At 36.6% G+C, this 24,316-nt stretch overlaps 3 protein-coding genes across 3 annotated transcripts in view; all 3 read right to left on the bottom strand.

Moving 5' to 3' along the window:
* Positions 1-3,745: 3,745 nt before the first annotated feature.
* On the bottom strand, positions 3,746-5,647 carry LOC134744003 (cytochrome P450 6B2-like). The gene is made up of 2 exons (XM_063677636.1): positions 4,263-5,647; positions 3,746-3,909 (listed from the first exon to the last, which is right to left on the bottom strand). The coding sequence occupies exons 1-2, from the start codon at positions 5,605-5,607 to the stop codon at positions 3,746-3,748; spliced, it is 1,509 nt and encodes a 502-aa protein (XP_063533706.1). The 5' UTR covers positions 5,608-5,647.
* A 7,957-nt stretch (positions 5,648-13,604) lies between these two features.
* Positions 13,605-15,929, bottom strand: LOC134744481 (cytochrome P450 6B5-like). The gene is made up of 2 exons (XM_063678301.1): positions 14,570-15,929; positions 13,605-13,771 (listed from the first exon to the last, which is right to left on the bottom strand). Exons 1-2 carry the CDS (start codon positions 15,912-15,914, stop codon positions 13,608-13,610), a joined length of 1,509 nt encoding a protein of 502 aa, XP_063534371.1. The 5' UTR covers positions 15,915-15,929; the 3' UTR covers positions 13,605-13,607.
* Positions 15,930-19,766: 3,837 nt separating this feature from the next.
* Positions 19,767-24,316, bottom strand: part of LOC134744461 (cytochrome P450 9e2-like) — a 68,941-nt gene continuing 64,391 nt past the window's right edge. Inside the window, exon 12 of the mRNA XM_063678277.1 lies at positions 19,767-19,782. The gene's annotated coding sequence lies outside the window, so the exon portion shown is untranslated. The remainder of the gene's footprint in view (positions 19,783-24,316) is intronic.

Below are 24,316 nucleotides of genomic sequence, written 5' to 3'. Positions count from 1 at the left end.
TATTAGCAATTATTAAAGCCTGACCAGGAATATATGACTACGAGGGTTCGAAAATACGGCGAAACGTGCCGAGAAAAGATATGCACTGCCTTTTGCCCTTTGTCTCGTCTTGGCGGGGGCACGACCGTGCCCCCAGATCACGCGTCATGTTGCGGAATTTCATTGGAACTAAATTTTTCATACTAAACTGAACTGTCACCACATACATGAGAATAACAGCGCCCTCTTGACAATGATCATATATTTCTGGTCGGGCTTTAGTAATAATAAGCACATATAAGTTAGTAATATATAATATAACTTAGTAATATAATAAGTTAATCATTTAATTTAGATTAAGGTACTAACGTTGAAAATGAGTGCATCATTTCGCCGTTAAACGTAAGTTTGGCGAACCTAGTATAAGTTTAAAATGTACCACAAAAAAAAATTATAACCCATTTGTTAGGTGCATACATTGTGATACATTGCCTGAATAATCAGAAATTTGTGTGTATGTACTTATGTTCGCGATAAACTCAAACACTGAACGGATTTTCATGCGGTTTTCACCTACCTATCAATAGTGATTCTTGAGGCAGGCGCATAAACCCGTGCGAAGCCGGGGCGGGTCGCTATAGTCCCTTAGTTACCTTGGATTGTTATCCAGTGTTGCTTTGGGCTTTGTAGACTGGTTGTCACTTGCCTGATTCTTCACCCTCATCAAAGATAGATATAACTCCGTAATAGATGGATACAGTCTAAGGAAAAAACGTGCCTCGAAAATCAAGAAAATTTGATTCTCGTTCAGAGGGCGCTACTAGCTTTGGCCTACTGTCGTATAGATGGCGTTGACGGTTTCGTTTGTTATTTAACAATTTTAACGCATATCAGTGAAAGAACATGGGTCAAAATCATAAAAATAATTAATGCAAATAAAAAAAATCATTTATCCATATTTAAATACATTTGAAATAAATGAAATAAATGATTTGACAGATGGCAGTGACTTTACTGGGGTTACAAAATTTACTATGACAGTACCGCTCTAGTATAAGTTACTCTATGCCCTCATTCACACCACCAACTCACATTGATAAAAATCTTGTTGTTAACGGTCCATTTGGTTTATGAGGCGAAGGGAGAGGGACACTACCAGGAGCAAGAAGGGAATAAAGTAGAGGAGGATTATGAGGAGGGAGTTTCGAAAGGAACTCTGAGGGGAGCATTAGCCATCTTTCCTTGAATCCCGTAACCTGGTGCTTTCTTCAAAGACCACCATCCTATATGGCGTTATGGTGGTACGTTGGGAGTACTGGGACCGGAGGGCTTGCCCTTATTGGCCGGCCCGCGAGAAGGAACACTCTATATTTGACGACCGGTCTGGCCTAGTAGGTAGTGACCCTGCCTGTGAAGCCGATGGTCCTGAATGAAATTTGGCATAGAGATAGGTTGAGTCCCTGAGAAGGACATAGGATAGTTTTTATCACGAAAATCATCCTTTAAGAAAGTAAAAAGCGGGGTGGAATTGAGATAATTAATGAAATGCCTGCTAATTTGTGTGCATAATATGCTCAAATTGAATGATTGCTATGAGAATTTTTCCAGGCGCTATACTTACTTTAGCTGCTGTTACTAAGTCTACGCAGACGAAGTCGCGGGCAAAAGCTAGTTTATTATAAAACCCGACAGTAAAGTCGTTAAAACCTCTAGATACCAGGTGCCCTTTAGAGTATATAGTCTACTGTGATTCGGGATGAGCGTCACCCGCCAGTGAAATGATAGAATAAAATAGAATATTAATTTCATTTAATCAAGTAGGATTTTACAATCTCTTTTGAATTGTCAAAAGTACATTACAACTAAATTAAAAAATAAATAACAGCTTACAAAATAAAAAATTCAACAATGGAAGCAATGGATTGATGTGGTTTTCTACTTGATATCTGTCGTCGTACGATTATTACGGATCAATCAAGCAAGCAATCAATCAGTCAATAGTTTATTTGCATATAAAACATAGTAGGTACGAGTACAATGCATGCAAAAACATTTATATCGAACATAACACCACCGGTAACGTCAAAATTAATTAAGTACTTACAAATATCAAAAGAATAAAAATCCATTACTATTAAAAATATAGTAAAAAAAATTACATGTATATTAAATTATTTGTAGATATAATTTAGACCCCATAGGTTAAGATAGGTTTAGTTTAGTTTTAAATGGTACAATTGTGTTTGTTATTGAGATTCTACATTTTCGAGATAAAATTAATATATTAAAAAATATCGGTTAATTCGAGATTGTCAATAAAATTAAAAAAATAAGTTAAAAACAGAAGAAATATAAAAGAGAACACATAAACAGAGTTATTATAAACATACATTAAAGTTTTTGTGCGGAAATGTATTACACCTAGCCAAAAATTAGGTAAAAACTGTAAAAACCGATACTATTTTAACTATCTAAGCACATTTGGAGCTTACTACCTATTTTAATAACAAAACCACCTACCGATTTTACTACCTATTTTTAGGGTTCCGTACCCAAAGGGTAAAACGGGACCCTATTACTAAGACTCCGCTGTCCGTCCGTCTGTCTGTCTGTCCGTCTGTCACCGGGCTGTATCTCATGAACCGTGATAGTTAGACAGTAAAGTTGATATTTTCACAGATGATGTTTTTCTGTTGCCGCTCGGCTATAACAACAAATACTAAAAAACAGAAATAAATATTTAAGGGGGCTCCGATACAACAAGTGTTTTTTGCCATTTTTATAAATAATGGTACGGAACCTTTCGTGCGCGAGTCCGACTCGCACTTTGCCGGTTTTTTAAATTCATGGTTTGGTAATTATTTTACAATAAACAAAGTTATAAATACATGAAATCATTTCCGCACCAAAAACGTATTATTATAAATGTAAAATATCGGGGCATTTTCTATGAAAAGGGACATTATTGCCGATGGCGCTTACGCCGCACAGCGTCGCGCGGCAATGTATTCATATCGGAGCAACGTTTATAATGGCGTAAGCGCCATCAACAATAAGGTCCCTTTTTATAGAAAATACCACATATTAATTTAATCTAAATCTCTAGCAAAGTATTCTTTGATGGAATAATAGGGCTTGCTAATAAATAGTCATCACAACAACAACGTTTTACACGAAGTACATATGGCCCTTTAAATTTTCGACGTTGTTACGTAATGTGCTTATTATAAAGGTGTATTAATGTAGCACCAGATGTACTGTAAATATTATTTCAGTTTTCTTTCAAATGTTTTTAATCCTGGCATTCCTTTATTTAATTTATTAAACAACCTTACTGCGGTGTTATTTAAACTCTTGTCAAAATATCTAAAACTACTTTTATAGTCCCACAAGCAATTGTAGAAAATAAATGAGGGCGCCACTTCCTACGTAACTGTCACATTTTTACGTAAAGTGCTTAAACATGGCAACAATTTAGTATGTTTTTTTTTAGTTTCATTTCATTGTCATTCTTATTTCTAAGATTACTGCGAGCATTCTGTCCGACTGTTTTGAATTTAACTTAAAAAAAAAATAGGCATATAGAATAAAGGTAAAGAGAATTAGGTGTTACGTTTTTATACTCTATAAATATACCTATATCTATGCGTGGAAGGTACATCCGAACATCCTACAAGAAACCGTTCGCTATATACATATTATGTTTGATCAGTTTATTGTTCTTACAGTTCATCTGATGCTCCATTACGATTTATAAATAGAGGTCCTACCGCGGGTAAACATTCACGTACAGGAGCTTGTTAGGACCGAACACGGTTCGATATGGGTTGCTTGAAAAGGAGTGAACGGTGTTCTTGCTAGCTTCCAGTCGGAACTTTGAGAGAAAGCTGATTATACACACATATGACTGAACGCGAGCAAACCGCATTCCTGAAATAGAGAGAAATAGTTGAAACAGATGTGAAATTTATTAAAACATAGCTAAATCCTGTTGAATATGTATTTAATTATCACATTAGAACATTTTCAAATGACAAAAAACATCGCAATGACATTAAAAGTTTTACCGCGACACGTCCTTACAACATGCTTAGAACTATTATTGTTCTATGCGTTGATTTTTTGTTTCCTTTCGCCAGAATTGAAAAAAAAAATCATGGAAGTATGTACACGCAAAAATAAATGTAAAGCTAGAAATTAACAGCGTGATTAAAAACTATTTGTTTAAAAGTATTTTGTACTTGTTTGTTTAAAAAAGTTATATAACAAGTTTTTTTACTTACCAATGCAATGTCGCGGTCCAAGGCCAAAGGGCATATACGCACAGGAATGCCGGTCAGCTACATTTTCTGGAGAAAACCGTTCGGGATCAAACTTCTCCGGTTCTGGGTAGTACTTCTCATCGTGATGAATACCCATAACAGATGTGATCACAACTTGACCTTTAGCTACTTTGACGTTCGTTCCCGGTAATTCGTAATCGTTTGCAGCCTTCCGTAGTAAATGGTCCACTATCGGGTACATCCTGAGAGTTTCACTAAAAACTTGATCTAAATATTGTAACTCATTTAAAGCATCCAGTTCTATTTTGCCACCATGTCTCTCGAGGTATTCATCTATCTCATTTCTTAATCTGTCCTGTATTTTAGTGTCCAATGCTAGGCGGTACAACATGAAACCCATGGTCGAAGCTGAGGTCTCATAACCGGCAGCGTAAAATACAAAGGCTTGTGATTCCATTACACTTTTAGTTATCTCAACCGTAACGGCTTCTCCATTATCGCCCTTTTTGGCCACTTCAACTTGTTTTTTATTCTTCAATTCTAACATCAAATCCATAAAGTCTTTTCTATTTGATGGCTTCCCGTTTCTTTCAGTAGTTATAGAATCAACAAGCTCTTTAAAAAAATTCTTCATGTACGCCGGGAATATGGACATATTTAACTTTTTAAGGATACCAGGGAACAGCATGTCCAACTCAAAAGTAAAAGAAGGGGTAAATATTTCCTTATCCACTCTTGTTAAAGCTTGAATATCTCCACGACAGGTGTCTATTTCCAAACCGAAGGCGCATGCAGATATCGTTGACATTGTGTACTTTTGCAACAATCCATGGATATTCTGCTCGGGAGTCGTCGATATAGTCTCACTTACGTAATCAACGAACTTATCAGCTCGATCGGTGAGCAAATACATCATGTTCTTCAGCTTTGAATTTGTAAATATGGGTGAAAATCGACTTCTCAGTCCTCGCCATGTCTCCCCGTCGGAGTGAAACAGGTTTTGTCCTAGCCCTTCTTTGCTGAACTCCAAGCCTCGATCCACAAAATTGTCGAAATCTTTTACCAAAATATGCTTTAAAAGGTCAAGGTCTCGTACTATGACCGTTGGAGATGTCATCCTGAATATTCCCACCACTTTCTCTCTTGGGAAACTATCGTAAATGATTTTATAAAGTCCACCCTGTGTATCGTAGCGCAAAGCGGATTTATACATGTTTCCAAAAAACGGTATAGGTTTCGGTCCGGCAACATTTCGGTCCTTCCAATAAGAGAACGTTCTTGTGAAGTAATAATACAGAAGTACACTTACAACGACTGTCAATGTCACTATCGTAAGAAACACCATCTTAATACAAATTATGTTTTAGCTTGCTACTGCTAGTAATGGCTACTCTGGTCTGTTGAATCTTGTTATGTTGGATTCTTTTATATACGTTGTTATTTAAAAACGCGTAGTGTAGTGACTAGTTAAATACAGACATTAATATCACGATTACTAAGCAAACATTTGTTTATCGTTCGTAAACCGGCCTATCAAACGGCCGATAAGCGGGTGTTACGTCTTAATATTATTAGTACCACGGTTAATTTAAACCATCAAAAACACAGTTCACGCACACTAGTTTAATTTACTGGAACAGATCAACTAATATTTTATTAAAAGTGTTATTATGAGTTTGGTATTAACCACTGGCCTCCTTTGAGAATTTCAAACTGTCAAAGCTTTCCTTTGTAAGAAAACAGAAAAACAAGTTTTATATAGCTTTCCTTGTCTGTTCATGTCATATGATTTAAATGTGAATAATCCTAATTCATTTCCTTGTTGACTTTTGTATTAAGATAGGAGTGCGGTTTGTAAAGAAAGACCGAATAAAACCTAGATGTTATTTTATTAAGTCATTTTTTTTAGTTAGATGGATAATGTTATTTAATACTCCATGCGCAAAATGAATTACCCCTTCATTATTTGCAGCTCTTTTAACATAAACTTTTTCCAAAAAAAAATGTTTATTAATCTTCACTTGACCTATTTTTTGGCCTAACATAATTAATAAAATTCAGGCACTACACTTATTCAAAGAAAGAATGTGCTTACCTACCTACCTATAACTTATCAAATCGGCCTTGTTAAGAGATATAAAAGCTCATAATTATCTTAAAATATTTAAATTTACCATTTCATTTCATACGTTCAATAATGCCCGGGATCGCGAACGACGAAGACACGCCGGAGACGGAGACCCTGACCGACTTTCGGGAGCACTCGGGTCCGTGGGGTCGTTACTCCCCAACAGACGCCGAGCTACAAATTAGCCTTTTATGTCATATATTCCAGGCTTAACAACGTAACGGCTAAACATTTATCTAGTGTATGTAAACAGATTTTTGCTTGAATGTTAATAAAATAGTATGGCTAATTTTAATGTTAAAGTTCCAACAAGGGCTGAATGGACCGAAGGTCTTGAAGCACCAATGCCTGATGGAAATGACATCATATGGTACACAGACGGGTCCAAGACAGATTCTGGTACTGGGGCAGGCATCTATGCAAATGACTTTAGTAGTAGCATAAGCATGGGCAATTACGCCACTGTCTTCCAAGCCGAGACATACGCTATAATTGCCTGTGCACATGAGAATATAGTTAGGCAAACCCAAGGGAAGAATATCTATATCCTCAGCGACAGTCAAGCTGCACTCAAAGCGCTTAAGGCGCCTAGAGTGGACTCTAGACTGGTATACAATGGCATCCAAGCTCTGAACAAGCTTGGAAGGCAAAACAAAGTGCAACTGGTGTGGATCCCAGGGCACGAGGGATTCATTGGCAATGAAAATGCAGATGAACTTGCCAGAGCCGGATCTGCAAACAACCTTATAGGTCCGGAACCATTCGTAGGGCTCTCACAGGGAACCATCACAACGGCTGTCAAAGACCTTACTAAGACCAAACACCAGGAAGAATGAGACAGTCTGACGGGTCTAAAGCACTCAAAGCTCTTTATACAAGGGGTAGACTCTGGTTGGAGCAAAAAGCTTTGGAAACTTAGCAAACGGCAACTCCAAATAATAACGGGGGTGTTTACTGGCCATTATGGGGTCAAGGGAATCCTGGCCAAGATGGGGCACGCTGACAACACCGATTGTCGTATGTGTGGCGAAGAGGAAGAGAAACACCTTATGTGTGAATATCACGCCCTCGCCAGACAAAGAATGAAGAACTTTGGAACAGGCTACCTGGTACCAAAGGAATTCAAAAAGCTACCCATAAGGTCCATCATCCGGCATATGGAGATGGTGGGGAAGGCTCTTGAGTAGCGGACGGATCTTTCCTAGGGGGTAACTGCACAAAAGATCCCTATGGGTCGAAGTGTATCCGTAAGGGCCCCCGAAACTACAAGATAAGATAAGATAAGATGGCTAATACAGTGTACCAATCTTCAGTTCAGTTCTTGGTTCTTATGGCATCTGTCCATTGGGACAATTTTGCCAGCATCAAGGTTGTGAGAGCAGAATTTCAGTATCAGAACTTGATCCAGTCCGTGTAAATGCAATCTTAGGTGATTGTAATATTAGTTAAAATGACAGTTATTCAATCAATCAATCTTTAAGTAGTATGGCTCCATCGATACTGTCGATGATTTCGCCAACGTCAAAGTGGGATCCACGTGGGATCGAATTAATATTTCTTGATTTTCTTCTGCCAGTGTACGGTAAATAAAATTATGGGCCTCTAGGGCTCTAGCCAGACACGGTTAGAGGTAGAAATACCAAATGCTCTTAGAGCACGACGTTGTTCGGTAGTTATTGTTGTTATTGTAAAACCGATAGCTGGATTTTACGAGAAGCACGTGGACTGCCGGCCGTTGACTCCAAAATGGTGGTTAAACACGCTTTGAGATTAATTCTCCATTCACTGCACACTACCAAATTATATTACTGTATATTAAATCTATCGATATTACACTTTAAACAATTTTAATGACCAACAAACAAAGGAATTAATCACGAGGCTACTATCAAGATGGCGTTCGAACCGGAAGTCGACAGTTATTGAAATCCCATCAAAAACATACTTTTGGCACGTAGGGTTATCTGTCATCTGTCACAAGTGTCACAACCTTGTGACAACAGATATTGTGTTAAGCGGGACAACATAATTTTTAACATGAAATGTTTTGATTAAAACCTGTGAAAAAGGGCAGTTTTTATACTTGCAAGCATCATACGTATCCCCAGGAAGAGGATCACCAAGTGGTCCATCAAAACATAATGAAACATCCTTTTTTTCATTGAATTTGTACCGAAACAACAACGATGAAAATTGACCGAATAATATAAAATACACAGATATTTCTTACTATTTTCAGTAAAGCAAAAACCCAGTGTATTTAACATTAAAAATAAAAAGATTCCGCACATTGTTAAGTGCATTATAGTAAATATTGTTTAGGAATAATCTTTATTTTGTTGCGCTCATTATTTGACAGCGAATGCAACGTTGCCACCACTAGGCGATAAGGCGACGCAGCCATCGTGCACGGTCCCAAATTGGGAGTGGGTATTGGGACTCCCAATACCCACTCATATATATATAGCTACCAATGACCTTTTATTAATAATAGACGCGTGTCGTTCATAGTTGATAAAACTAAAATGCAAGCAATATTTAGTAAGTAGATGATTGTGACAATCTTGACACTATGGATGTTATAGAAAGGATGCCAATCTCTTATGGCAGAATTGTTGCAAAAGTGACCGCTTTCAGCTTTAAATAATAGTTCCTAACCTCTCTGGTGGCGCTAGTTAGGCTCTGGGACATTAGTATAACATGAACCATATAAGGCAACAAATAACCCGACCAAATTACGTAGGTTGTTTTTGGTAGTATTTCGGTGTATGGTGGCGCCGCCTAATTACTGTTTTTTGATGGACACTTTTCATAAATAGATTACTACTTATTATAGCCATCTGAATTAAAAGTTCAGTGACCACACTTCGAACAAAGAGTGTTGCAATAGCTCTAAAATGTTTCGCTTAGAAGAAACCTTTAAAGACGCATGTACCTCAAGTGACGCATTTATTCCGGTTGGCCTCATACATAATTATGTAATGATAAAATCATAACCCGTCCAAATCGTAATCAGTTAAAATGCTACGTCATTCAGCAACGACAACATACAACATATTGTACTCGTTTTGCGAGAAATATCTACGTTGTATTTCTCGCAAAACGAGTACAATCGATAACACATTGACATATCAAATATTTTTGCTGAAATTGGTAGGAGCGAATTAGGGCGGTAGTTATTTGCCTCCGACGCCTCCGTAAGAGGCCGTAGTCGATTTTGGAGCAAAAATGTAAAATTGATAGATTTAGTCGTTGAAATTATACACGTTTTGTTACGTAATATCTAAATAACAAGTATTGATTTCTATTAGCACGTCTTCTCATCTTGCCTTTTAATAATGAGGTCGCGAGCGTGCGTGACCGGTAATGCATGAAGAGAAGGAGCAGTTTTTAAAAATTCATCAAAAAATCATGGTGGTAAATTATACAAATTGATGTATAAGTATAGTTTCAGCAAATGTTGTAGATTGTTTAAGTATCAAAATTACGTTGAAATTAAGTCGATTTTCAGAGAAATTGTCACTTGTTTTGAAGTAATTTCTGGAGAAAATTGATTTCGTCTAACTTTCATTTACACTACTTCAAAGTCATAAAAAAAAATGTAGTGTGATAAACGTCAAGTACAGGATATGTGTAATACAAAATTACCATGTTTAGCAGTCCAAACTTTACGAAATTTACAAATAAGAGCGACAAAATCAGTGCTTTACGCGCGTTTACCTAAACGTCCATCAGAAAAGCAAACATTACTAATTCAGTGAGTCTGTTTTCAAAAAACTGATCTCATAAAAGGTAAGATAAGAAGACGTGCTAATAGAAACCAGTACTTGTTATTTCAATTAGGTAACAAAAGGTGTAAAATTTCACGGACTAAATCTATCAATTTTACATTTTTGCGACTAAAATCGACACCGGCCTCTTAACCGCCTTCAAAAAATAGGAGGCTCTCAGTTTGATCTGTATGTTTGTTCGCGATTATTTCGCGTTTGGCGGAACCGATTTTGATGCGGTTTTATGAAAAGTGTTTGTTATATTCCGGAGAAGGTTTGAGTATGCCACTGCGTGGATGGTTTGAAAAATTAATTGGACCCGGTAGATGGCGCTGGCATTTTCACTCCTTATTCATAATTGTGGTAAATCTTTGTCAATCTTTAATTAATCATGGTAAATAATAGATATAGCTCAATAAATGTTAGTGGTTTAAAAAAGTGCCAACTAAAATATATGAAAAATTAAACAGGTTGAAAAAAATACTCATTTAGACGTTAAAATACCTTTGTGTATATCAGAACGTATTGATTTTATAAAAATAAGCATAGAAGAATTTTGAGTTCTGTTCTTATGGACCTACATCTACAGTGGCGCCAACTGGTGAGCACAAAAACGGTAGCCCTCATAGGCTTGACCATATTTCTTTTGGCAACCCGATTTATTTATGTTCAGGAACATATTTTCTTTCTTAAAATATAAGTTTCATCCGTCAGTCGTATCGGTGAAGGTCGACCATATAATAACGTATCTTAGGCTATACGTCATCGATTATTGCGGATCAATCAAGCAAACAATCAATCAATAGTTTATTTGCATATAAAAACATAGTACAATGCATGCAAATATATTTATATTGAACATTACACCACTGGTAATGTCAAAATTATTTAAGTACAAAATACAAAAGAGTACAAATCCATTACAATTAAAAATATAGTAAAAAGAAATAATTTATACCCCATAGGTTTAGCTTAGTTTTAAATAATAAACAACAATAATTAAAACTAATAATCTAAAACTAATAAACTAAACGTCTAATATGCGCCTCCACCCTGCATCGTACCCGGCTCAAAAGTTCCCATGATGCCTGCAGCATTCCCTCGCTGCACTGCAATTGAGATCAGTTGAACCAGGTACGATCCAGAGCGGGGGTCGCAGCCCCTCTCCCGTAGACGCCTCCCCAGTTCAATCAGACGCCGAGCCTCAGAGCGCCAGGGCCCCGCGGTTTCTATTGCCACCGGCACGAAGTCATAGCTTGATTCCAGGGCGGAGTATTTGGTGTGCTTTAGCTTGGCGGCGGATTCCGCCGCCGAGCCAGCACACCGTGAGGTTTGCCTCAGGTGGGACGCGGCAAAGGTGCTTACACAAGTCGCGTCCCACAAGAGACAACGCCCCCTCCGCCATGGAATCAAGGTCAGTCCGTCCGGCCTTTTCCCGTCCGTACGGCTCAAGCCAGGGGGCTCCAATATGCATGGCACGCTAGCCGACACCATTGCCCTTCGTATTAACTCGTTGATGGATTGGTGCCTAGGAAATCGCCCCGCGCACCTTTGGCAGCTCAAACCATGGTGTCCATTGGCTTCTACCATTGCTCCGCATCTGCAGCGATGAGCCTCGCACACACTGGTCCCCAATCGGAGTGCCACTGCTATTCTTAAGGAGTCGTTATCTAGCAATGTACCAAGCTGGGGTGAGGGCAGTGCATGCATGCAATGCCCCTGACTCTGGCTGTGCAAGAGCTTTAAGGCGCGCGAGATCGACACATTTTAAATTGTATGTGTGTTTGTTATTTAGATTCTACATTTTCGAGTAGAATCTAAATAACAACATAAATGAACATAAATATAAAATAAATATATTATTTATCAGTTAATTTGAGCTTGTCAATAAAATTAAAAAAATATGTCAAAACAGAAGATATACAAAAGAAAACACAAAGAGTTAATATATTAAAACCATAAATCGGGGTTTTTGGTGCGGGAATGTTTTTCACTAGCCAAAAATTAGGTAAAAATTTTAAAAACCGATACTAGTTATTTTAACATTTCTAAACACATTTGGAGCTTATTACCTATTTTTTAATTCATATTTTGATTTTACAATAAACAAAGTTCACACACACACACGAAATCATTCCCGCACCAACACCCCGATGTATGATTGTAAATGTAAAATATTAATTTAATCTAAAGCTCTACCAAAGTATTCTTTGATGGAATAATAGGGCTTACTAATAAATAGTCATTTACGATAAAAGCGAATTACCTATTCGCACGTGTATCGTATAACGTTTTACAGTACTTATGGCCCTTTAAATTTTCGACGTAGTTACGTAATGTGCTTATTATAGCACCGGTGTCGTAATGTAGCACCAGATGTACTGTAAATATTATTTCAGTTTCATTTCAAATGTTTGTAGATCCTGCCATTCCTTTATTTAATTTATTAAACACTTACTGCGGTGTTTTTTAATTGGTCTTTATTGTAAAAAACATAATATAGGCATATAAAGGTAAAGAGAAATTTAGCTGTTAAATTTGTATGCTCTGTAAGTACTAACACTCTATGGATGCATTTGTCCGAAATAAAGAAATTTTATTATTATTAAATAAACATCTATGCGTGGAAGGTACATCCGAACGTCCTACAAGAAACCGTTAGGTATATACATTATTATGTTTGGTCAGTTTATTGTTTTTACAGTACACCTGGTGCTCCATTACGATACCCTGTGCTATAATAAGCAAATTTTTTTATTTTTTATACGCCACTCGTTGCGAATTTCCTATGATAAGATAAGATAAAGATTCTTTATTTGCAAGAATAATTAATTCTAAAATACAGGCGTTGTTTTGTTAAAATATGGTGCAAATTTTCAAAAAAAAAAGAGATCTAATAGTATAAGTAATAGATTAAAATTCCAATATTAAAATTCATAATAAGTAATTGATTGATTAATATTTTTGATTGATTGAATAATATTACTATTTTTGAACTAATATCGTAAATAACTATTATTAGTGCGTTCTTTTATAACATATTCCACACGCATTTTGTTACATTTTCTACTTTATTTATGTCCCTTATGTATGTTCTTTAAAGTTTGTAATGAATAAATAGTTTTACAATGGCTACAAATATAATGACCACCAAAAATTACTTTGGTATACCCTAAATAAATAAACCCTTTTACCAAAAACAATTACTAAACACCAAAAAAATAAGGTCTAAACTACAAAATACCGGCTTTTTAAATTTATTATATAAAATATATATATTTTTATAAAATAAACATTTGGTAATCATTTAGCATTAAAATGGAGGTTTAATTTTGGTAATCATTTATTATGTCTTGGGGTAAAAAAAAATATTTTGACGTTAAATTGTACCATTATTATCTGGTGATCAGTTAAATACTAGCCTTTTACAATTTATAAATAGAGGTCCTACCGCGGGTAAATATTCACGTAGAGGGTCTTGTTAGGAGCGAACACGATTCGATATGGGTTGCTTGAAAAGGAGCGAACGGTGTTCTTGCTAGCTTCCAGCCGGAACTTTGAGAAAAATTTGATTATACACACAACGGACTGCACACGAGCAAACCGCATTCCTGAAATAGAGAGAAATGGTTGAAACAGATGCGAAATTCATAAAAAAATAGGTTAAAAATCGCGCTGAATATGTATTTAATTATCACATGAGACCATTTGGAAATGTCAAAAAACATCGCAATGACTATGCAATGACTCCGGTGACACGTCCTTACAACATAGGTATTTAACTATTATTTTTCTATGCATTCATTTTTTTTCCTTTCGCTACTTTTTATTTTAAAGGAACAAACACTAAGGTATTATTACCATCTAAAGTACCTATATATCCTATTATATATAGTCTTAAGTAAATTACTTGTTAAAAGTCAAGGTATAAAACAATTTTCACTTAGAAAATACTAACGTTTATAATTTAATTGTTTTATTTATGTTTAAAAATATTTAATTTGATTAATTTAATAGCCGTTTAAAATATTTTTACAAAATTTTCAATAGTAGCCGAATGCTGGACGGGTGCAGGGAGGGGCCTTCGATGCCACCAGTCAACAATGACAAAATAGCGGAAAAATGTCTGAAATTATAATTCGCTTATAATTTTGTTTATTCTTTGCAAGTGTCATGAAAAACATTGCGTGTAACTCTGGGGGTAAAAATATTGCAAACTCGAATCTATAATCTATAGAACTCGTTAGCATATTTTTAGTTACCCCCTCCATGCACTTTGTTGGAAGTATGTACCTACACGCAAAAATAAATGTAAAGCTACAAATTAACAACGTGATTGAAAACTATTTGTTTAAAGTGTTTTGTCCGTCTTTGTTTAAATAAGTTATATAATAAGTTTGTTTACTTACCAATGCAATGTCGCGGTCCAAGGCCAAAGGGCATATACGCACAGGAATGCCTGTCAGCTACATTTTCTGGAGAAAACCTATCGGGATCAAACTTCTCCGGTTCTGGGTAGTACTTCTCATCGTGGTGAATACCCATAAGAGATGTGATCACAACTTGACCTTTAGCTACTTTGACGTTCGTTCCCGGTAATTCGTAATCGTTTGCAGCCTTCCGTAGTAAATGGTCCACTATCGGGTACATCCTGAGAGTTTCACTAAAAACTTGATCTAAATATTGTAACTCATTTAAAGCATCCAATTCTATTTTGCCACCATGTCTCTCGAGGTATTCATCTATCTCATTTCTTAATCTGTCCTGTATTTTAGTGTCCAATGCTAGGTGGTACAACATGAAACCCATGGTCGAAGCTGAGGTCTCATAACCGGCAGCGTAAAATACAAAGGCTTGTCCTTCCATTACACTATTAGTTATCTCAATAGTAAGGGCTTCTCCATCACTGTCCTTTTTGACTACTTCAACTTGTTTTTTATTTTTCAATTCTAATATCAAATCCATAAAGTCTTTTCTATTTGACGGCTGTCCGTTTCTTTGAGTAGTTACAGTTTCGATAATCTCTTTAAAAAAATTCGTCATGTACGCCGGGAATAAGGACATATTTAACTTTTTAAGGATACCAGGGAACAGCATGTCCAACTCAAAAGTAAAATTAGGGGTAAATATTTCCTTATCGACTCTTTGTAAAGCCTGAATATCTCCACGACAGGTGTCTAAATCCAGACCGAAGGCGCATGCAGATATCGTTGACATTGTGTACTTTTGCAACAATCTATGGATACTCTGCTCAGGTGTCGTTGATATAGTCTCACTTACGTAATCAACGAACTTATCAGCTCGATCGGTGAGCAAATACATCATGTTCTTTAGCTTTGAATTTGTAAATATGGGTGAAAATCGACTTCTCAGTCCTCGCCATGTCTCGCCGTCGGAGTGAAACAGGTTTTGTCCTAGACCTTCTTTGCTGAACTCCAAGCCTCGATCCACAAAATTGTCGAAATCTTTTACCAAAATATGCTTTAAAATATCGAGGTCTCGTACAATGAGTGTTGGAGTTGTCATCCTGAACATTCCTACCACTTTCTCTCTTGGGAAACTATCGTAAATGATTTTATAAAGTCCACCCTGTGAGTCGTAGCGCATAGCGGATTTATACATGTTTCCAAAAAACGGTATAGGTTTCGGTCCGGCAACATTTCGGTCCTTCCAATAAGAGAACGTTCTTGTGATGTAATAATACAGTAGTACACTTACAACGACTGCCAATGTCACTACCGTAAGAAACTCCATCTTAATACAAATTTTGTTTTATCTTCCTACTGCTAGTAATGGCTACTGTGGTCTGTTGAATACTTTTATTTTGAATTCTTTTATATACGTTGATGCATTTTTAAATGTTCAAAAACACGTTGTGCAGGTCAGTAAAACGCGTTGTGTAGGTCAATACCTACACCGTGATATCCATGTCTGTGTTTAATCTGTGTTAAACACAGACATGGATTACATGGATATCACGATTACTAAGCAAATATTTTTGGGCATTTGCTTATCGTTCGTAATCCGGTCGATAAGCGGATGTTACGTCCTAATATTATTAGAACCACGGCTAATTTAAAACATCAAAAATCTAATCAATCAATCGGAAACCGGGAAGATGGTTAAATTAGTTACCTTAGATTCCATTACATAGTTACATACAGGTCGATCTAATAAAAGAGTGTTAAAAATAAGAAATTGGCATATACTCGTAGTAGTAGCAGCAGCAGTATTTAATTTATAATATTATTTAATTTTGTAATCGAGTAAATTAATTGATATATTTGTTAAACTATTCCACGAGTACCAAGTGGCGCTGTCTATGACGTCTAGAAAATTATATCGATACGGTAATACAAGACCAAGTGCGGGTGGTTCTAAAAACTCGCGCGCCTAGAAGATGTTGATGTCAACTTTAGCCAGTCTTTCTCCGAGACCACGGGGACAACGCCGTCCTCGAAACGTCGGAGGTAAATTTAAAACTTATTTTACGCGATTAAGTCCCGTCGTTGTAAATAATAATGAGTAAAAATTGTGAAAGTTTAAATCAGTGTGATACGGTAATATCCAGACACTTGGAAGCCCTATTATTAGGGTTAGTAAGCGCATTGAGTATGCACTTTTGTCTTAGGCGATGCCGCTTGGCACGATTGTTTGTCAAACAAGTTTTATTTAGTGCAAATCGCCACACTGTAATTATAACAGGCATAATTATCACAAAAATTACATAACGTTTTCATTTTTTGTACAATTTTTTTTTTGTATGAAAAGGTATAAAAATCATTACAAAAATGTATTCCTCGTCCTTAAATTATACGAAAATGATATATAACTTGCCCTAGTTGCTAAGAACAGGAAGAAATATAGCATAGACTGGACCTGGGGAGCCGACCCTTTCACCCTCATTTTTTGGGGGGTATGCACGGTACGATCTCGTGGCTACCGGGCCAAATCAGCTTTGTTTGACGTAATGAACAATCGTGCTAAGCGGCATAGCCTCGTCACTGTAGCGCCTCCTGGATGTTTGCGGAGGCGCAAGTCGACGGCTTTGCGGCCATCATGCGGAAGCGGTGCGCCTCTTCTTAGCCGCTGGCGGGGCAGCGCTAATAGTATCATGATAGCGTTGTTGGATAGGTGGGACTCCCCTCTGCTGCAGCAGTGGACAAAACTCCACACTGCAGTAAAATAGGTTGATTTATACTTAGGTATGTAGGTTAAGATTAGTTTTGTAATTCTTCTAACACTATTTTATAAGTTAATGTAATATGTAACTAACAACTATGGATTTATGTCCGAAATAAAATTATTGTATTTATTTATTTTTTATTTATAGCCTGAGACTAAAGTGCATAGTCATCCATACAATTCTGCTCATTACTAACCCTACTATATTAATCGGTTTGATTCTTACACCGATAGTGTGAAATTGTGTCCGCATATAGTTTTTTCTGCATTAGTGTGCTAATTTAACTTCGTGTTGTTATTGTTTTAGTATGGGTGCGTAGTAACGAGAGGAAAATATGCAGTTGTAGTTAGTTTCTTTATATGTGTGCTACCCAAAAAACGGCAGAATTTTTTTTAGGAAAGATGTAGCGATGCGTACTCCATTACTAACATCTAAATCAGCGAAGAATTTTGACAGATATGGCGAATGTATGAAAATTTTACGAAAGTTTACATTTACGATTGAATTCCTCTGTTGCCTTTAAGAGGAAAAATAGGAAAAGAAGAACAAAACTATAACAAGCATCGATTTTTTTATACAAAGTTTACTAAACGCTGACACTCGTTCATCTCATTTTAGGTACAACTTTCCATAAGTGTATTTATTATATTGTAAAAGATTTAAGATCTTCAAGAGTGTTTGATTGTAAACACACTCTTTGGGATGATTACTAATTATTTTGGGATTTTTTATATATATTAAGAAATGTGAACGCTAGCGACTAAACGGCGACTGCCTTTTTCGCTGATTTTGCTCTACGCAGTCTTAACATTAAACAAAATACCTATAAACTTTATTACTCCTCAATTAACTTGAATATATTATCGTTTTGTATTGCTCGATTTTTATTTATCAAAATTGTCAATCTTAAAAATATACCTATCGTTAGGCACACCATATTATAGAACAAGTATGAAATGTTAAAAGCCAATCACTCCAAAATTTGAGTGTATGTATAGTGCTTCTTGTACTCCAAATAACTTATATACCATTCACACCGTTCCGAAATGAAGACCGTGCAGACAGCCACTAGATTTTAAGACCAGTTGAAATAACACCATTTTGCAAAAAAAAATTAATTTAAATTTCCTGAGTGAAGTTAACTTAAGCCAATTTTAATACATACATCTTATACCTTTTAACGAGCAATTCATGTATATATATATATATTTTTTTTCGGGGATCTCGGAAACGGCTCTAACGATTTCGATGAAATTTCCTGTATGGGGGTTTTCAGGGGTGAAAAATCGATCTAGCTAGGTCTTATCTGGTAAAACGCGCATTTTTGAGTTTTTTTATGTTTTCCGAGCAAAGCTTGGTTTCCCAGATATTAATTGTCTTATATCAAAACACCAAAATAATTTTGGGTTGTTTTATGTTTGTGTTAAACAAAAATATTTCTAAACCAAGTGCTTAGAATTTTGCTTTTTACCTATTACCCGTGGCTCCGGTGCCTCATAATAGTCATAATGAATAGACAAAATGATGACATTTATAGTTTTGGTAGGCATAGTAACGGCACCAGTCATGGGACATTTAAGAGGAAATTTGGAGTATTTGTGATATTTCCCTGATACATGTTAAAATTCTACCGCTTAGCGTGTTAAAAGATGAATGTCCTATCCGTCTTTCATGTTCCAGGCGTGTTGTATTAAAGATACCGCAATTAGTTTCCGCATACTTAACAAATTAAAACTATTTCTTTTTCTCCAGTGATGGTCACCAAAGCTCCAGTAATAGTACCCCGGTAATAGGCGTGGATCCAGTAATGGGCCCCCTATAATGGGCATTACCCTTTCAGTATAAAATATTGGAATAGGGAATAAGCTTTTTGTGACACGATAACTTTTGGGTTGGCACCAATTTCTTAAAAATATCCGAATTTCATTAAAAGTTGAACCTAAATAATAAGTTTAACTTATAATAAGTTTGACTTTTAATGAAATTACCAGTGTTTATAAACTGTTTTTAGATACTTATTTTAGAGGATTTGTGGTTTTATGTCCCATTACCGGTTCCACGCCCATGGTCCACTACATAGTAGGTACTAAAAATATATTAAATGTTGTTTACACTGCATGACCAGAAAAAAAACCAGGCATGTGCGAGTTGGACTCGCCCACCGAGGTTTCCGTACTTTTTAGTATTTGTTGTTATAGCGGCAACAGAAATACATCATCTGTGAAAATTTCAACTGTCTAGCTATCACGGTTCATGAGATACAGCCTGGTGACAGACAGACGGACAGACAGGAATGGACGGACAGGGGAGACTTAGGAATAGAACCCTAAGAATGAACCATTTTTTTGTTCTAAATTTAGCCCTAGTCTATTTAAAAGCTTCTAGGTATAACCTTCATTAGTAATATGCAAAACATTTGAATTTTATTATCAAAACCTCCTTTTCTTAAATTTGGCCTAAGTATGTCTTTTGTGCCATAAATCGATTGACACCCCGTTCCTTCACCAAAACCAGCTAAAGAGCACGATTCAAATTTAACAACCTGTAACGGTTTTGATCGTATTTTGATACGGCCTTGAAGATCGCTCAAGGTGAGCTCACGAACACGACACAGATATACCCACACATATAGATAGCTACATACTTAAACACTTACAAGGTCAATCGGGGTAAATGCGTCTCTTATGGTAAATGCGTCTTTTAAAGATATCTTCTATACGCAACATATTATAACTACAGTAGAGTCTCGTTATAACGACGCCCAAGGGAACGCTGATATTACGTCGTACTAACCGGACGTCGGCGTCGTAATAAACGAACTGGAAAATTTAATTTTTAGGGTTCCGTACCCAGAGGGTAAAAACGGGACCCTATTACTAAGACTCCGCTGTCCGTCTGTCCGTCCGTCTGTCCGTCTGTCTGTCACCAGGCTGTATCTCATGAACCGTGATAGCTAGACAGTTGAAATTTTCACAGATGATGTATTTCTGTTGTCGCTATAACAACAAATACTAAAAACAGAATAATATAAATATTTAAATGGGGCTCCCATAGAATAAACGTGATTTTTTTGCTGTTTTTTCCGTATTGGTACGGAACCCTTGGTGCGCGAGTCCGACTCGCACTTGGCCGATTTTTTATTATTAGCATTACATAATTTTGTATTTATTAGTATTTATCCGACCATCAAAGAAAAAAAAAATGGTTGTCTGTAAAGTCGGTTTACGGACGATAATTTTGTTATTATTGTTTGTTGTTGTCGTAATAACGTCATAAGAAAACATTGATGAAAAATTGCATACATTTATTTATGATTTGAACTAAATTATGATCACTGAATTAATTATTTGACAAAGAAGGAGTTAAATAAAGGCCGCAAATTACTGCCGTAAAATAAAACGTCGCAACTATTGGGGTTGTAACCAGCGGTGTCAGCATGGTTCCATTTTTATCGCCTGCACTATGCCTGTCACTTTCGCACTTACATACTTGTTAGAACGTGACAGGCATGGTGACAGGTGATAAAAATGCGACCGTGCTACGGCCGCAAGATGACAACAAGCAAGATGACAATCGAACATCGACAATCAAAAAATTAAATACGTTTTTTGCCGAGAAATTTATTTTTGACACAAGCCTTGACCGCTGACTGTATGTACCTACTTATGTTTCAACAGGCAAATAATACTCATCGAGATAATTCTATACAGTAACAAACCAAATCTATACAGTTTTTCAGTATTGAAATTTCTATAGAACATTTACTAGATTTTTCATCCCTATGTATGAACAATACAAACTTTGGCTTGTTCATTTGTTAGATCTCTACTAATTCTATGTATGAACGGGGGGTGGTTGGCGGCAACATAACCACGAACAATGCAACTACAAGTTTAGAGCCTGACCTTTTTTCATCAAAATATGCACGTTGTTTCTTGTTTTAAATATTGATTATCTTTTTCTCATTAATATGTATATATCAGGTTATTGGTAAATAACCATCATTTTCATACATTGTTATCTATTTGATTTCAATATGGAGGGGATAAAAATATATGAACGCTTTCGCTATACCTACCATAATAGAGGTTTTTGTGTAATTTTTTTATGCTGATTAAAAATATCTAAATAATGTTCATTTATTGGGTTTGGCGGTGTTCATTCACTAGTTTTTATGTTTATTCATTAGGTTTTTGGGTAGTTTTTGATAAATTCTGCTATAACTCAAAAACTATGAAAGTGATAAAAAATCGCAGAAATTACTTTCTTATGAAATTGTTGTTATTCCAATTATTAATAAATGCTAAAAATGATTTTCCAACCCTGGATAATTATTAAGTGTTCATTCACTGGAGGTCTTACCCTAGCTCAGCTTGATGGTACCAAAATATTACATTGTCACCCAACTTACGTAATCAGACAAAATGTCAAGTCAATGTCAATATTGCAAAAACAATTAACATTGGCAATATCATGGCTAAGAATATGTCGTGATTTAATGAAGGGTTCCAACCAGCGACGAAATATTAACTCAAACACTGGAACAGTCTACATGTGGCAGCAACAGATGATGAGAAATGGTGCATCTAGATTGCCTAGATTTTATTTATTTTATTTGTCATTGTATTTTATTTTATAATTTATTTGTGTGTTTTGTGAATTGTAATTGTATGTCACTAACCTTAATTAATTTTAAGTTTTGTTGTACTTATTATCACTGTATGGATCAAAATGATTCGAAATAAATAATTGAATTAAATTGTCTGAGTACACAAGCCTCCTTGGGCTTACCGTGGACTTAGTCAATCTGTGTAAGAATGTCCTATAATATTTATTATTTATTATTATTTATGCTCTATGTAATGCCTGGAAAAGGGCAGCAAACCGCAGCCAAATAACACTAGATCCAGCTAGACCCTACTCATAGTGTTGTGTTCCTGTTCCTGCCGGTGAGTAAGGTTGCAACTGTTGCAAGACCTTAGCAAGGGTGCGGGCTGTTAGGGTCGCCAACATTTCACATATAACCAAAGGGAATTGATTGTAATAGAGAGGTAGTCTAAGAAAAAAACCGGACAAGTGCGAGTCGGACTCGCGCACCGAGGGTTCCGTACTTTTTAGTATTTGTTGTTGTAGCGGCAACTGAAATACATCATCTGTGAAAATTTCAACAGTCTAGCTATCACGGTTCATGAGATACAACCTGGTGACAGACAGACAGACGGACAGCGGAGTCTTAGTAATAGGGTCCCGTTTTTACCCTTTGGGTACGGAACCCTAAAAACGTACCCTTATTTTGACATCCAAAACAGATGGCGCTGTAAAGTCTCCAACAAATATATCGGAGCGGCCGAGGCGCTCACAAATATCTGAACACACCTCTATTGTCAAGGCGTTAAGTGCGTGTTCAGATAATTTTGAGCACCTCGGCCGCTCCGATATATTTGATGGCGACTGTACTGCGCCATATGTTTTGATGATATTTTGCGGTCACTGAGTTGTCAAACGTCAACTTTTGACAATCACAGTTACCGCAAGCTGTACAGCGCCATCTCGTTTACCTGTCAAATTCGCAGCACGAAATTGTTTTAGATTTTACACATCTTACTCAATCAATGTATCTTTGCACATAACAATATACTTGCTTCCTATTAAAATATTCTCTCTACAAAGAATTAATACTTAGTATTTGAAATGAGCCGAGAACGTAGCAAAGTTCATCGATGTATCGGTAAAACCTAATTACAGTTAAATCTTCTGGGCAGCACTAAGTGCCAGTTGCACCATTCGAATTTGACAGACTGATCAATGTCACTATAAAACTTTCCATACAATAAAGTTTAGCGAACTCTTTAACGATGACACAGTTTGGTGCAACCGACCCTTAAACCGCCATATTCATATCCAAGGCCTTTTGCGGTTTCTGTACAAAAAAAAAGATATGGGTACTACCCTTTTTTGTAATAAGTTTTGAATGCTTCACGTTTAGTTTCACTACTTATATTGACCGGGATATAGACCGTGATTACCTTTTGTATTGTTTTTGAGCTCCCGATATCTCGACGCAGTTACATGCATCTTGTTCACGGGTGACTGAAGATAGCGGGTGGGTGTCAAATATCGGGAACTCAAAGACAATACAAAAGGTAATCACGGTCTATAGACCCCGATACCGATATATCCCGGTGATATATCCCGGTCAATATAAGTCTAGTACCCAACAAAGTTCTTACTAGGCTGCCTTGGATATATAGAGGTAAGGCGCAACAACATCTTGCTGACTACGGCTTGTCGCATATTGCGCGGTGACTCGGACTGCCCGGAAATGGTAGCTCGAGTCTTGAGGTTGTACGTCCCGGGCATTCCTCGAGTCTGCTTGAGGCCGCGAACGCGTCCACTATTGGCTGTGCCGGCAGCGCGCACAGTATCGCACAGAAACCCGCCACTCCTCCACGCGTTATCACTGCTCAATACAGTTATGACATCCGCACCAGAGTGCGACTGCGACACAATTACCCGCTATTAAAAACAAGATTCTGTGATTGGTCACTAAAATTTCTGATTGGCTTAAATAATATTCTATATGTCAAACATCTTTCGCGGTATTACTATATGTGACGTTGTCAAGCTGCTGCTTACTGTACAGTTAAGAGCGGCTCACGGCATAATACACGTTTGGTCGTTTTTAGGGTTCCGCACCCAAAGGGTAAAAACGGGTATTACTAAGACTCCAATGTCCGTCTGTCTATCCGTCTGTCTGTTGTCTCATGAACCATGAACTGTTGCCGCAAATACTAAAAAGTACGGAACCCCCGGTGGGCGAGTCCGACTCGCACTTGTCCGGTTTTTGAGCTCTAGTTAGACTTCTATAGATCTGTTCTAGTTCGTTGGTTCCAACTGTACCTACAAAAAATGTGATAATGATAACGCTCCTTCACTCATGGATAAGTTAAACCTATGTACTCGTATGATA

Source organism: Cydia strobilella, chromosome 9 (assembly GCF_947568885.1).
Source record: "Cydia strobilella chromosome 9, ilCydStro3.1, whole genome shotgun sequence".
In the NCBI taxonomy this organism is placed as follows: Eukaryota; Metazoa; Arthropoda; class Insecta; order Lepidoptera; family Tortricidae; genus Cydia; species Cydia strobilella.
Note: the sequence above shows the minus strand (reverse complement) of the source record. Positions and strands in the feature narration are given on the sequence as shown.